General features: G+C 36.3%; 3 protein-coding genes across 5 annotated transcripts; 1 reads left to right on the forward strand and 2 right to left on the reverse strand.

The window, feature by feature from the left end:
- Positions 1-36: 36 nt before the first annotated feature.
- On the reverse strand, positions 37-4,312 carry RB195_021126 (uncharacterized protein; the record flags this gene model as incomplete). Of its 2 annotated transcripts, XM_064207713.1 has the most annotated exons (8): positions 37-210; positions 443-493; positions 565-660; positions 715-890; positions 1,487-1,620; positions 1,701-1,910; positions 1,981-2,009; positions 4,154-4,312. In XM_064207713.1, 8 exons carry the CDS (start codon positions 4,310-4,312, stop codon positions 37-39), a joined length of 1,029 nt encoding a protein of 342 aa, XP_064063594.1. The 2 variants fall into 2 exon arrangements, with proteins under 2 accessions (XP_064063594.1, XP_013304900.2); XM_013449446.2 differs by lacking the exons at positions 1,981-2,009; positions 4,154-4,312 and having other exon boundaries at positions 1,701-1,909.
- A 1,236-nt stretch (positions 4,313-5,548) lies between these two features.
- On the forward strand, positions 5,549-7,324 carry RB195_021127 (uncharacterized protein; the record flags this gene model as incomplete). The annotated part of the gene is made up of 5 exons (XM_064207714.1): positions 5,549-5,611; positions 6,200-6,310; positions 6,719-6,910; positions 6,974-7,042; positions 7,178-7,324. The coding sequence occupies 5 exons, from the start codon at positions 5,549-5,551 to the stop codon at positions 7,322-7,324; spliced, it is 582 nt and encodes a 193-aa protein (XP_064063595.1).
- Positions 7,325-7,591: 267 nt separating this feature from the next.
- Positions 7,592-12,091, reverse strand: RB195_021128 (uncharacterized protein; the record flags this gene model as incomplete). 2 transcript variants are annotated; one of them, XM_064207715.1, is made up of 8 exons in its annotated part: positions 7,592-7,769; positions 7,831-7,973; positions 8,275-8,410; positions 8,522-8,619; positions 9,748-9,825; positions 9,895-9,997; positions 10,056-10,204; positions 12,002-12,091. In XM_064207715.1, the coding sequence occupies 8 exons, from the start codon at positions 12,089-12,091 to the stop codon at positions 7,592-7,594; spliced, it is 975 nt and encodes a 324-aa protein (XP_064063596.1). The 2 variants fall into 2 exon arrangements, with proteins under 2 accessions (XP_064063596.1, XP_064063597.1); XM_064207716.1 differs by lacking the exon at positions 12,002-12,091 and having other exon boundaries at positions 10,056-10,144.
- Between the last annotated feature and the right edge of the window lie 2,690 nt (positions 12,092-14,781).

Below are 14,781 nucleotides of genomic sequence, written 5' to 3' on the forward strand. Positions count from 1 at the left end.
AACCGTATGACCTAGATCTCTAAGGAAAATTAAGTATCAGTTTTCTTTCTTAGCCAATTTTTCGCGTAATTCTTTGTTTAGCTGCTCATGCTTGGCCATCATGAGGTTGCGACAATGATCGCTAAGATCATCAACACTGTGAAATCCTGACGGATCGATGGGCGGTAGAATTTCCGCAATACATTCGCCACTGTCCAGTCTCCTCTCGGCCTTAAATTTACTCGCATGTGTGAGTTTTGATAATAGTGAATGTATAACAGCAAATAAGAGCTTATCACTTCGCTACCATATCCTAAGAAATTCGAAATCGGAGTAGTGAGAAAAGCAATGGAATCGTGCAGTGCACGACCCAAGAATCCGCAGAAAAAACCTTCGAAATACCACAAAAGAAGCTCAACTGTATAGAAATTCTGGAATAAATAGCGATGAAAAAAGAACTTACAGCATCATAGAAGAACTTGTGCGAAGAGAAGACGCAGCACACTACTGGGATCTGAAAGATCAACAAATCCTTAGAAAGGGTATCTCATGGTTGTACTGTGAATCCTCAACTGAAAGCGGTACCTTAGCTTCCACCGCAAGAATGAATGCACCCTTTTTGAAGGGTAGCATGGTTTTCCCGGGATTTCGAGTTCCTTCAGGATAGATCCAAATTTTTCGCTGGAACTCACGAATGTCAAAGTAAAAATGGAAGTTTTGAAATGAATAACAAACCTGATATTCGCTAATAGCTGCTAAAGTCGTGTCAACAGTTTTGTGTGCTTTTTCTTTACTGAATCGATTGATAAAGACCGCATTACACATATACGCGCAGAGGTTGAATCCTGGTAGGAACTTGAGACTGCTTTTTAGCATCACAGCGCAGTTTTTGGGCCAACAATAAGACATTCCTGAACAAAATGGAATCACTTTCGTTTGCTAACTAGTGGCAACATCAGGATTTTGCAATGCTCTTGGGCGCATAATTAGCTAATACTTCTTAAAGAGATTCCGGGCTAAACTTAAGGGTGGTGGTGGAGAATGCTTCGTGATTTAAAAAGAAATATTAAAATTAAGCAATCATTGTGAAGGGAAACCACGCTAAATCTACTGAAGAAAGTCAAGGAACCTAAGATGGAAGGAGAAAGACTGTACAAGTAAACAGTGTTTGTAGTCCAATAAAAGAACAACTGTATTTATGAAGAAGAAACAGATGAGCTTTAGCAAAGTTAATTATCAACAATTTAATAGTTTTTCTAATCCTGGATATTTCTGATGGAAAAGACGCAATAAATGAATAATTAGAATAGAATAGAATTATCGAGGAAAACAAACTGAATTCGACTATACAACACCAAAATGGAACATAAAACGCAACTTAATTGATTTGACTTATTGAAAAAAAAATTCGCCGAAGTTCACATAATACAGTATTGCATCCATAATTCATATCCACAAAATTGCACCGACTCCAAGAAATTAGAAGAATAAAAGAAGTGGAACATACCAAGCACATCCAGAGCGCTTTGATGGTTTGCAATGATGATGAACGGCTTGTCGCTATCTATATTCTGCTTGTTCCTTACAGTAAAACGAATTCGTAGAAAGGAGCAAAACCATTGAAAAATTGCAAACATCCGACTGAAAGAAAAAGATTCCGATCCTTCAAAAGAAAAGACAGTCAAGAAATGCAGGAAATAGGAATGCTAACGAGAACTTACAAATGATTGTTTGTAGTTCTTCCATATGGTATGCTTACGAGTCCTCCAATAGTCCCAGCAAAGATGAGAAACCAGAAATACAAAAATACTTTCAAGTAGAATCGAACCCGTGATGAGAACAGCACGAATAGGAACAGAAGCCCACATATTCCAATCGTAGACAACAAATAGCACCAACAACAGGAACGTTCACCATCCTCAGCATTCATCCTGAATTCATCAACCGAACCTCGAGATCCGTCAAAAGAAATGAGAAAAAATCTACTGAAATAAGACCAACCATAAACTCGTACAAAATTTGCGCGAAATCTGTTACAAGTACTGTGAAGTGGGTTTGCGGCATAATTCACACGAGTTAGTTGTAACAAGAAATTTCGATTCGAGCACGTTATCACGAATTGACTGAGAACCGTATGATATAAATCTATAATTTTTTCAAGCTCCTGGACCAATATTTCGTAACTGCTGCTTTTGATTTCTAAGAGACTTGTAAACGGTAAGTGAACTTTTTTAAGAGTTGGACGAATGCTAGGTTACTTTTATGTTTTTGATTTGTTGTTAAAGTCATCAGAGCATAGGTCAACTATTTTTAATATGAGTAGAAAACGAGGAAGTGAGTGAGAGGAGCGATGAAAGAAAGCGCGTAAAGGGGATTTTTGATTAAAAAAAAACAGTTTTAGACTTCCATACGATCATTCGTACGGATGTAAAGAGCTGCATCGAGTAAACCGATTCCTTTAGGGTTCTTGATCTCTGGATTGGATCTGAGCCTTAACAGCAGCGTATGACGATTTTTTCCATTGATTTTGGGGTCCATCCTTGAGTAATTTAATTAACTGATATTGAATTTCACTCGTATTGAATTTGTCTATGACTTAATTTGTAGTGAACATGACGTTGTAATGCTTTTTCTATCTTTTTCTAGGAGAAGACAAGGAAAGGTTGTTGTCCATCAGTAATTCTTGTCAGATTTAAACGAGTTCAGTTTTTAAAGGCCCAGTAAGTTAGTGAAGTATCCAAATATTTGTCCAGCATTCAAACGCTATCCGTAAAATATCAGATATCTGAATTCTTCGCATTGTTCGACGTCTCGTGGATTCCAACACATCAATTAAACTCTTGAAAATGATGTTTCATGGATCATAACGGTAGTGTGTAGTATTTGAAAAGTGTATTTTAGGTATAAAATGAATTAAATTTCAGTAGATCACACTTTTTCTCCACTTTTCCATTTTTTTTCTCGATTCTTCTATATGTAGTATAGTACTGTAGTATAGTAGTATGTAGTATAGTAGTAGTATAGTAGGACCGGATTCTCTTATCAATTCGCTTCTACACTGTGTTTTCTTTACATTAATACTTAAATTAAACTTTTAGATTACTAGCTGATAAAATTGCAGAGTTTCATTACTCCAAAGGATGTTTAAATGATTCTTTCGAACAAATTAAGAACTGGCGCACTAGCTAAAATCCTAATTCCCTCATTTTTGGCATTATCACACCTTCTCACTAGTCAAAAATTAAATTTGATCATATAATTTTCCTCAAAGTTTTCCGAGATTTCTAATTTCTCTTCGAAACAATAATTTATTTGTACACTGTAAAACTCTAGGTCACTTTGAAGTGGTGAATCTCTTGATCAATCCAGAAAAATGAGAGAAGCCTTTTGTATATAAAGTACCTTAAATGTAGCTCCAATGTCACGCTAAATTTAACAAGGCTCCTGATTTTGTTGCTAACATGAAGGCACGTTTCCTGTTTGAAGGGGTTGATCTTGAAATTTCTGACATATCTATCCTAAATATTTCTCCTTCTTTTGTAAATTTTGATTTTTTTCCCTAATAAGCTCATTTATCCTGTTTATACATGAGTTAGATCTACGGTAACTGTTATTCGAACACTAAATGACGTTTTCATCCTTCCATTGACATCTTTGGTAGCATATCTTTCATGGTCAACACCTGGAAAATAAAAACAGGATTTTCCTTGAACTCATCATTCCTGGCCTTTCAGCCGGTTATTGTCACAACAATGGGAAATGGCAGATAATGACGATATTGACTTGTCTTATCTATGCTTCCGTACCAACCATTGAGAAACACCGCTTTTCATTCGCAAATTCCACAACACCACAACAGAATGCGTTTTCTCAGTTGATAAGCTTTCATTGTTGTTTTCTTCGCTTCCTTTGCTCTCTTATTTCTCGACATTCTGCGTCCGACACTCTACTATACGTTCCGATAAAGTGGCACGGTTTTACTGTTCTTCTTAAGAAATATACTTAGTTAATTTCGAAGATCGCTCGTATATGTTTGATTTGGAAATTCGCAATCCATCACGCAGGAGAGTAAAATGGATCTACCCTATCGTCGCCTAGATAGCCGCACTCGAGAGGTGCAGTTGCCGGGACTTATGTTTGCTCGAGTGACCGCGACGCGTACGCAGAAACTCACATACATCCTTCGCTCAACATCCCTTTCTTCCGTCCACAGCTTTGCTGCAGTCGAACTCGGATCGCGGTTGTCCGACCGAGCAAAAATAACGCCAGAACGATTCGATAGTGGATAAAACAGGATTCGAAATTTGGCCAAGCTTGGAAAAGAGCAGTTCATCAATGGATATCCACAACTTTGCAGTCAATAGACCTACAACATCATGATCCGTTCACATCTAGTGATTTTCAGGCACCTAGGGTTTCCCGCAACGAAAGTAGACGATATGGGAGATTAGGCATTGTAAGGCGCCTATTTTCCTATTTTCTTTTATTTTTATATTGCCATAGGTCTGCGCGCAGGTGAAAAGAGCTACATTGGGGATTAACGGGGACTAGAAAAGCGAGTGTTTATAGTTTTCCGTGTTTTTTTTTCTCGATGTAGATGCTAACGGTTGTCGAAGTTTTGTGTGAGACGCGATTGTAGCGGAAGATTTCTCGATCGACCCACATCATAGCATCTTGTAGTGGAACAAAAAAAAAATGAAACGAAAGGAATCGATTTGCCTCCGATTCTCACTCATTCGCTATTCACAACGATGACACAGTGCGGTTTGTTCATCGGTATTTTGATGAATTTTTAATCCTAAATTGATCGACGATTTGCTATGTATTCTTTGAGATTAACTACATCCCACTTTTATTACTTCTGGCAGCGTCAACACAAAAATAACAACCACTTCACGAATTAAACATCAAACTTTTTTTCCTTTCTCCGATTTTTGATCTACCCAAACAGCTCAGAAAGAAATTCGTCTATTATTTTTGTGAAGGAAAAAAAACTAGTTCGTAATTTCTCGTATGATCAGTGTAGTTCGAGAAAAATACAGTACCCTGCAAGAAGTGTCTTTGAAGATATAATCTCGAAGCCGTTCTTTCATCTTGTATCCATTCTATCCCTATCCTTCACAAGTGTAAAACGAGGAGAAAACTAAATTACTACAGTAGACAGATACAATATTCAGAATACGGTTGCTACAAACGTATTTGATGCTTTCGTACTAGTAACCGTTCTTATCTACTAACGTCACTAATCTAATGTTACTAATGTTATTAGTGTCATCAAAAAGTCAATTCAAAGTAGAATAAGAACATTCATTTATTCAGTTATTCGAATCATTATATATGGCATACAATAAGAAAACAAACATCCTAACATTTCTATAATGCCTACCCATCCGCACACAAAAATCACAATATTTTCTGCTTTTAATCCTGAACGTCGTCCTCCGATTCAGAACTGAAAGCAGATTCGTTTTTTTTTCGTTTGTTTGCCGGAATTTTACCCTCACCATTCTTTGCTTTTATTATGAACAAAGAGATCGATTGTATTGTATTGTGTATTCATTTCTACAGGATGCCGATTCGTGGATGCAACGAATGCTCGGAGCGAGCAACATGGATATGTTGGTTAGATGAGGTATATTCTTGTTGTTCTCGACTGTTGGGATGATGAATCGTTTTTTTTTCTGGAGCTATGATGAGTTACTCTTTAAAAAAAGGAGATCAGATAATACAAAAACATGAATAGGGGAATATCGATAGACGTCTCAGCTCCTTTACTTTTCCGGAAGCGTACTTTTAGCATTTTTCTCCTGTTAAATCGCATATTTCTCCGTTTTGGCGGTGACGTTGTAGCTCTACTCTTTTTTTGTTTTCTTCTTTCTTTCTTACGTCAGTATACCGTAGGATGTGGGAGTTTCCTCGCATGTACGTCTAGCAGAAAACTTCTTCGCATTGCTCATGGTTTTTTTTAGGAAAAATGAATGAAATTCTCTCGACTTATTGGCTACTTCCGTACTTTCTGCTCCATTTTCTGATTTTTTGAAACAATTAGCTGTCATTTTTGATTTTCTTAATGGAACAACGAATTGGCAGAATTTAACGCTGTTATCTTAGCACGTCACTTTCTTTCTGAAAGGTTCACCATCACATGCAACTACATATGTTCTATGTTTGTAAATATATAGCATCTGGGATTTTTCTTAACAATGTAGTAATCTTGCAGGATCTCGTATTGTGCGAGAAATGTTATGCAAAACTCGTAAATCCAGAATTTATGGAACCACGGCGACCTTTCATCTACGATACAGGACCACCGCTGAGCAGTAGTATAGAAGTTCTCATCATTTCCTTTTTTATGTCGGTTTTTATAGAAAAAATTAGAAAATTTAATTAGTTAGGAAGCAAATATTCGCCAACATCAAATCCTACCTCTTTTTCAGATTTTTTTTCCACAAAGGGTAGAGGTGGAATGAACGGAGGAAAAAAGGGAGGGAGAGAGAAGTGTGCAGAAAGGCGATGTAGAAGGGGTCAACCAAAACATTCATCCTTCAAAACATTCATCTCATATCAGACAGTGGTTGGGACTATTGGAAAGTCATTATAGAAACCACATCCATAAAAATTCAGTCGTCCATGAATCTTAAACGCTTTCGAATTGAAGTCGAGCGGATTACCATATCCCAAGAGGATTCATTAAGATGAATACTAATCACTCCATCCTTTTTTCTTGAAAAAAATTCAGGAAAGCGTAAGATTTCTGGAACATGCCTACGAGTGTCAAAGCCCGGAATGCGATAACCGCGCATGCCGGCGTATTAAACAAATCCTCGAGCATCGAGGAGGATGTCAATCACCTGATTCATGCAGCATTTGTGAGGGTTTGCACGAATACTGTCGACATCATGTCAATTTTTGCAATCGGAGCAACTGTAAGGTCAGCGATGAATGGATATTCCCTGATTTCTCCTTCATATATAGTTGAAAACAAAAATTACAGATATTATTTTGTGAAGAATTGCGGAAAATCGCTAATCCGCCAAAGGTGGATCGAGAATCACGAATCAAGGTAACGATTACGTACCTTTTTTGTACGAATGATCATTTTTAAAAAGTAATCTCGGATTATTTTACCGTTTTACTCGTCTACCGTACTTAGCGGAAGTTTGACATGATTTCAGCTCGGAAAAGCGTTACATTGCAGACTTATTTTCCTGGATGGCCATGTCAACGGTCCGCAAGGCCAGCCAGTATTCGCATAAATACACGGGTTATATCTTCATTGAGCAGTCCTCGTCTGCAGGGATTAGATCAACCTTCCGAATATCCTTCATCATCTATGAAGAACTGAGGGTGCTAGGAATTATGCTTTACCTAAAAGTACAAAGAGTATTATGAAGATTTATGGATCAGATTATTTGACAGATTTGCTTCATGTTCGATTCACATTCATTATGCTGGCTGTGATCTTTTCTGTTACATATGAGTACTGTATTCTTCACATTTTCATGATAATTTTTCTTGTTTTTATTTTCGAAAATAAATGCGATTATTGTAAAAAATGTCCGAAGATTTACGCGATATTTACCCGTAGAAAGTACAAAAAATAATATCTATGTCATCTATTCTTCCTAGAATGTCCTTGATTATGCTCACGTCGAGACCTCGATTTTTTCCTCAATGGCGGCAACTTATTCTCGAAGCACTCTATCAACTGAGTTTCTGTGAAACGCCAATTTTGTCGGCATCCGAGGAAGTAGGGAAATGGTGTGTAGCTGTGATAAGGGATGAGTTGCCTGAATTTTCATGGTTTTTATAGTGTTTCCTAGTAGATTCCAGAAAAGATTAGACGCTTACCATCCACTCTTTTCGCCTCTTGCACAACTGAATTTTCGATCACGTGAATGACCAATTTGTAGGAGTAGTGCATGGTCAAATCGTAGTTCAAGGTATGATTCATCCGGTACACTGTTATTCAGGATAACCTGGGTAGCTACTGCCTAAATTGTTCTTTTTTGAAGTAAAAATATAATATAAAAATATGTAAGGTAAAAATAAATATAGAGAAATGACTTTGAAGCATCAAAAAGGAGTAAATAACTTAAATACAGTAGTTTTCAACAAGAATTTTTACATATATATTTTATAGTTTAGTTTTATTCTCATTTGAATACGAAGAATTCGAATCCCAAAAAGGCCAAATTTGGTCCCCTTCTCCTATATTTAAAAAAATTGAAGATTTCTCTGCAATTTTACTGATTTGAATAAATGAGTAAATAAACAACAGCGCGTGAAACTCACAATAAGTCTATCGCCTAATTGTTTCCTAGTCTGCCATGGTCCAGCTTCTTTTCTACGAATTCCGAGTCCAAGCTCACCGTCTTCAAACAGTGATTTGCAAACTGTTGACGCCATATTGTCAGATTGTAGAAATGCCCTTTAAATCTTGGATAAATCAGGATCTGATAATGTCCGAGAAATAATAATTACGAAAAATAAAATAATAATAAAACAAAACAACATATCAAGAAGATAACTTCTAACTAACTCATTAACTTTCTGCTCAAATGGTTGGAAAGAAAACACCGGTGACGGTAAAATCGCGGTGTGGATTGTTCGAGAAGTTGGCAAAAGCGTGATGCAAACCTGCAGCAGACAGTTCAGAACAATAATGAGTTAAATTACTTTTGGTACATAAAAAGAATTTAAAAAAATCTACTCGATCTATTTCTGGTGGTAGTGTATTCGAGCCAATAATATGCACAGATGATAGGAGTACTGTATTAAGAACGATTAACGATAGGGCAATTAACAACGAGGAACAGAAGACCGAATAATGGAAGACGTTCGAGAAGTATCTGCAAAGAAAATTCTATTAAAGTAAGAAAAAAAAGCGAAAAAAGAGGAAATTCTTCACTTTTACGAACCTGACAAATGTACGAGAACATTTGTGACGATGATAGAAACTGTGCTTTCGACAGGTGTAATGATATATGCACGGAATACAACAAGTACATATTTGTACTATGTAGCAAATAATCGATAGCAGTAGACATAGAATAAAGTTGGCGGTTTTCTTCGCGTTTTTTATCATCTGAATTTTTCATACGATTGATTGGTTGAGAAAACAGATTCTGTACTTAAAACCGCTACGAAAAAAAAAAACGGCGACTCGGATTTCCCAGGAAAAAAGCGACATTTATCGTCGAAATTAGAAGTTTTATTTTCTCATGAGGTATCATGTATCAACTTCTCAAGTCTCTTTTTAAAATTTTCTTTTAGATATTTTTAGAAAGATATATTCCAGGATAACATCATTTCCTACTTATCATTGCTAATAGAATCCTAGAAGATGCATTAGAGAACATACTTTTTGTTGGTATTTCATCATTTTCAGGATATCTATGTGAACTAAATCAAATTTTTTAGGGCAGTAAGAAATGATAAGATGGAGTAAAATTGGACTGGGTTACATGAATATTTCTACTCGCTCTCAGGAGCAACTCGCCATTTTCTTAGCAACCCTATGGCTTTAAATCGGCATATTTTTACCGTAAGAAAGGTGTTAAATAAAATATTATGTAGTGCAGGATAGAAACTTCGTCAATGATGAAACGAACAAGTTTTTTTTTCGTTATAAGCTTCCCAATACTCATCTAGTACAACTGAACTAACAACTACTCAACTTCATTCAGGAATTCAGGACGCCTAACTCAACCTCTCTCTACAGAAACTTTTTGTAACCCTTCTTTCAAATATTATTTAAGAACCTACAACGCCACATATTGGTAGAGAGCTAAGCAATGATGGAGGTGTCCATTTCGCATATCGTTCATCGTTAGTATCCGGACCCTGAAAATGAGTATCTTTGAGTAGAAAATGACAGTTTCCACAAAAATTGTAGCATTACGTGGAACTCACGGGTAAAGTAGACGTCACAGTTGCTTCCGATCGCCCATATACTACATGTCTAGCCCATCGTACCGACCACATTTCATCGTATTCCTGCAGCCTCGAGGCTTCTCTGAATTCTCAAAAACATGCACATTTACAATGCAGTAATGGAGAATCGTTTAGTTTACCTGTAGTCTGTCGCCCATGCCAAATGTTCCGTTAATTTCGGATATCTTGCGACATTTACAGTTGCTTTCGGCTTCAATGGGCACAGCATTCTTCTATTCATTTTTAAGATACGTAAAGTTGGTCTCATTGAAGCTAGTAATTTATTTACCTGTAGGAAAAATAAAGCATAATAATCCTCCACAAAAGTGAGACAATTGACGATAACGTTGAAAGCAACAAGGACCAAGGGAGCACCTGAATGTATTTGTAGGATATAGAAGGATGATGGTTTTTGGGTGAATAACAAAATTTCGCGAAGGTGCATTGTGAAAAAAAAGCAAGAATCAGTTATGAGTAGAAAGAAAACTTTTGCTTATTCCTCCTGTGTGAATTTCAGGTTATTCAAAAAAGAGAAACGGTCCAGCAGCAAAGTTGACAAAGAAACTAAAGAACTTACGCAGAGAGTTGCTCTTGACTGTAAACGAATTTTTTTTTAGAAACGGCACAAAATATTGTATCTCCTTTCTAATCGCTATTTACATTCACAACAACACTACTGATACTCAATACTAGTCTTTTAAAAAATTGTAATTATACAACATAAAATATATTTAAATTATACAATATCAAATACACTTACGTTTGGTCCAGCACACCGACAAGATGCAATGAAGAAAAAATTCAGAAGTGTGATGGGAGCGTCATGAAGCAGCATAACCAAAAATGCGACACGAAAGTTATTGAAAGCCTAAAGAATCGAATATAAACGTGCGTGCACGTTCGTTTTACGGATTTATAAGCCAATTTCCATAGATTCAATATCTTTTACAACAGGCACATCTGCTACAAATTTTTTCACGCGATTTCTTGAGGAAAAAAAGAGGAGCGAGAGAAAATGTGTTAAAAGATTTCAAATAATTAGAGAAAAACTCTTTAATGGAACTTTATTTTGTATTCTAGAACTCTATGAACTATTGAAGGTAGCACTCGAGAAAATTCTGGTTGTCTTCAAAAATTTTGAAATTTCTGCTAGTCTTAGCATTTGGGTAGTGTCAAAACAACAGTAGATGACTCAAAAATGGCATTTATGTGGAGAAATTGTCGCCAGGATTTCACGATCGCTTTTAATGATCGCCCTGTATCCGACGTGTCCTCACCAATACTAGATTCGAATTTTGACCTACTCAAAAACCAATAGTCCTCGTTGCACACCGCACTCCTACGTTATTTCTCTCGAAAAGGTAAGTTTACAGGATTTTTGCGTTGTTTTTCGCTCAGACACAGTTGGAAATCGCTTTTTCTGGTGGAGATCATTTTTATAAAGCAGTTCTGCTGCAGGAAATTTATTCTTTTCTATTGTAGGGGACTTTTTTTCTCTTGTACACGATTCCGTTCCATTCCTTAGTAGTGTCCTAGAAAAAGTGTTTCCTTTATGGAAAATGTCTCGCGAAATTTTTAATATTTCAAAAGAATTGCTCCGAAACTCCCAGATATTGTTAGTAGTGAGGTCGCGTGATAGTATTCACCAGCTTTCTTTTCAATGTTATTGATAGTGGATTGTGGATCGATCCTCTTTTTTGCCTCCCTTTCTTAAAACTGTGTTGAATATTATGCCAATACTTTCACGAAATAAGCTTTTTCTGTTTTGTGAAAGGGATATGAAGACCAAATATCTGGATAATCTCAAAGTAATTTTTGTGCTGCTGTGTTGCCGTTCCAGAACAATTTCCTAACAAGATCACAGCCGGTCGTTGATCTCACGTGGAGGATCCTGTGGGATGGTCTCCTCCTGTGGTCGAATACGAGCATATTTATTTAGGCTAAGAGTTTTGGTGGACTGCTCTGAGATCTTCGCTCTCGTTGTTTATCTAGACTTATCGTTATCGCATTTATTCAGATTATTCGAAGAATTCCGGAGTTATTATGATGACTAATACGAAAGAGAGGGAAATCCCTCCTCCCTCACCTGTATCCATTCGATAAATGCCTCCCAGATCAATGCGAATCCACTGCGATAAGGCGTAACATCGAGTCGATGCGCGAAAGCATTCTCCATACACAGCACCTTAGAGCATGTAAAATGAAAATAAAAAAAATAAAAATAAAATTCAGAAAAATTTTATAAAAAAAAAGAGTAAAATGCCTCTGACAAAGAGTTATCAGTGAGGAGATTTTAGAATTTCAGAGAAAAATTCTTCCCATAACTCACCAAGAGTAACCAAGTTAACATGGATCCAGCCACGACTGTAACTACTAAGGAAACGACAAGCCAATTCTCGAGCGGAAATGAAGTAACCATACCCTTAAAGAAGGTAATTAAAGGCAAATTAATGAGAAAATTCATTTTATAAAACGATGGCATACAGTGTTTTACTGAGAGAATTTTTTTACTGGATTTGCTTTTCTCACGGTTCTTCTAGATATTAATTCGAAGAGTAATGGTGCTGATAAACCAAGAACAGTGAAAATGTGCTGGTATTTATGGATATCGATTGTTTGGGACTAATTAATAATATTAATATTTAATTCTAATTAAAAGATATCTGAAAGACTGAATTATTTTAATTACATTGTATGTGTGTAGTTCAATTGCTATCAATGAAATGTTCCTTCGGGAAATCCTGAAGGCGTCGTCAAAGTCGTCATCAGATATGTGGACCTCTCTAGTATAGCACTATACAAAACAACGAGAAAAATTTTCCTTAGGATTGGAAAGAGGGGTTCATATTGTAGAGTAACTTAGACTTGTAGCTTAGAGTCTTCCTAGTGAAAATGAGAGAATTTAATTGTTATTCATATTTATTTAAGGAAGAAAAGGAGGACCTAGAATAAAAGCTATGTTTCGGAGAAAAAAACACCTATCAGCAGAATCCTAAATCTGAAAGATATGCTTGAAAAAGTGGAGATAGAACAGTAAATTTATTTGTTACAGTATTATTAGAAAAATACATTGTTCAGACTCCGTGACTAGAGCTAGGAGTTACAGCTGAATGGTGATGGTAGTAGAATTTTGAAATAAAATTCAATAATGTTACTGTAATCCACAAAATTGTCACTTTGATATTTTTTCTTTCTCGAGCAGCACTGGTGCCGTAGGAAATTTTTGCTAACCAATCAATCTTACGCTGTTAAAGGTTTTCCTACGGGGAATCCTAAATATAGGATTTGAAGAAATATAATGAAGGTGAGGAAAAACTTGACCGAATTTTATAGACCGAAATTTCTCCAGCTACACATTCTCCTAATTCTAATACTATTCATCATGCTAGCAAATAATATTTGTTCTGAAGAAATTCTGGAATAAAGCGATACCCCAGGATTTGTTTATTTGGGCTGAAGGATATGAGCAGATTTTGAGGAGAAAAAAAGATGAAAAGAACAAACTTACTCGTAAAGTTGCCCAAACATGGAACCAATCGCACATACAGTTCGATACATATACAATAAAAGAAATCGCATATAAAGTATGCATAGTTCTGCCTAAAATTATTTGACTAAAAGAAATATTTTCTCCGTTTCTAATACCATAAATCACAACCTTTAAGCATCGGTGTACTTGGTGAAGCAGATGCGAATCCAGAAGTATATAAAGTATTAAGTAGTGCCAACACATTTCCAGATTTGATAGTAGGAGTATTTAATAGATCTGCCATGTCTTAAAAATTCAAAATAAAGAAGAAAATATTATTTCAGAAGCTGGTGAGTTATCACGCAGATTTAAGGATCTTAGGTGCATGCATTAGAAATATTGCTCCGAAAAAAGATCCAAGTGATTGTTGACTGCAAAAAATATTTGTCATTTTAGACAGAGTTGTGCGGAAAGGTTCATTCTTTCAAAATATCTCTCCGGTTAGAAAGCAAAATTGGGAAGAATTAGCTCCATGGGTCACACCAGTTCTGGAACACACTTCTACGCCTTTAATAGTGAAGTTGCGTCTTCCTTCACTTTTTTGTATCTCCAGAAAAAGATCACCTACGAAACTTTGCTCGAGGCGATAGATAATGCTGCAAAATCACTGTTCTGCAAAAATGACAAGCACTCTCTTGCGATTACATCCGGGATATGTCGCCGGAACTTCACACAACTATAAAACATCACAAAGAAGAACGATAGAGGGTAAAATTGAAAAGGCGGATTGTTAGAATAATTAGATTAATTATATAGTTATTGGAAGTTAGCTTAAAAATAGCGTTACTTGGAAAATTCCCTGCGGCACGGGATTTTTGATAATAATTTGTACATAATTAGCAATTAGGGTAGATGGTATACTGAATAAGGGGAATTAGATGCAAATGGGAGGCTGTAAATGAAATCACATGTCGTTTGTTGCGAGCGGAGAGACCGACCGCTTCCGTACATTGCGTGACAACAACGAAAATCTCTTAAGCCGTATACTTCTTGGATATTCATTGGTCTAACAAATCGCACGCTATTTTGCTTAGAAAAAACAACTAGAAGAAGAGTACAGAAGAATTTTTCCGAACATCTAAAAGTATTCAGGGAAATCGAAGAAAACTAGCAGCTTTTCCATGTTTGGCATCAAGCGCATCCCCAATGCTGTTTCCGGTGGTGATTGTGCGTAGCGAATGCGGTCTAATTGCTTTCCATCCGTATTCAGGGAACCTCCCAAATGTCTGATTTTCTTTTACAGAACAAAAAATAAAAAGACGAAAATATTCCGTGAACTGCGATCGATCAGGAGAGTTATTGTTAAGAAATGCATTTCTTTGAAACACGTAGAACTC

The sequence above is a fragment of the Necator americanus genome, chromosome X, assembly GCF_031761385.1.
Source record: "Necator americanus strain Aroian chromosome X, whole genome shotgun sequence".
NCBI lineage: Eukaryota > Metazoa > Nematoda > Chromadorea > Rhabditida > Ancylostomatidae > Necator > Necator americanus.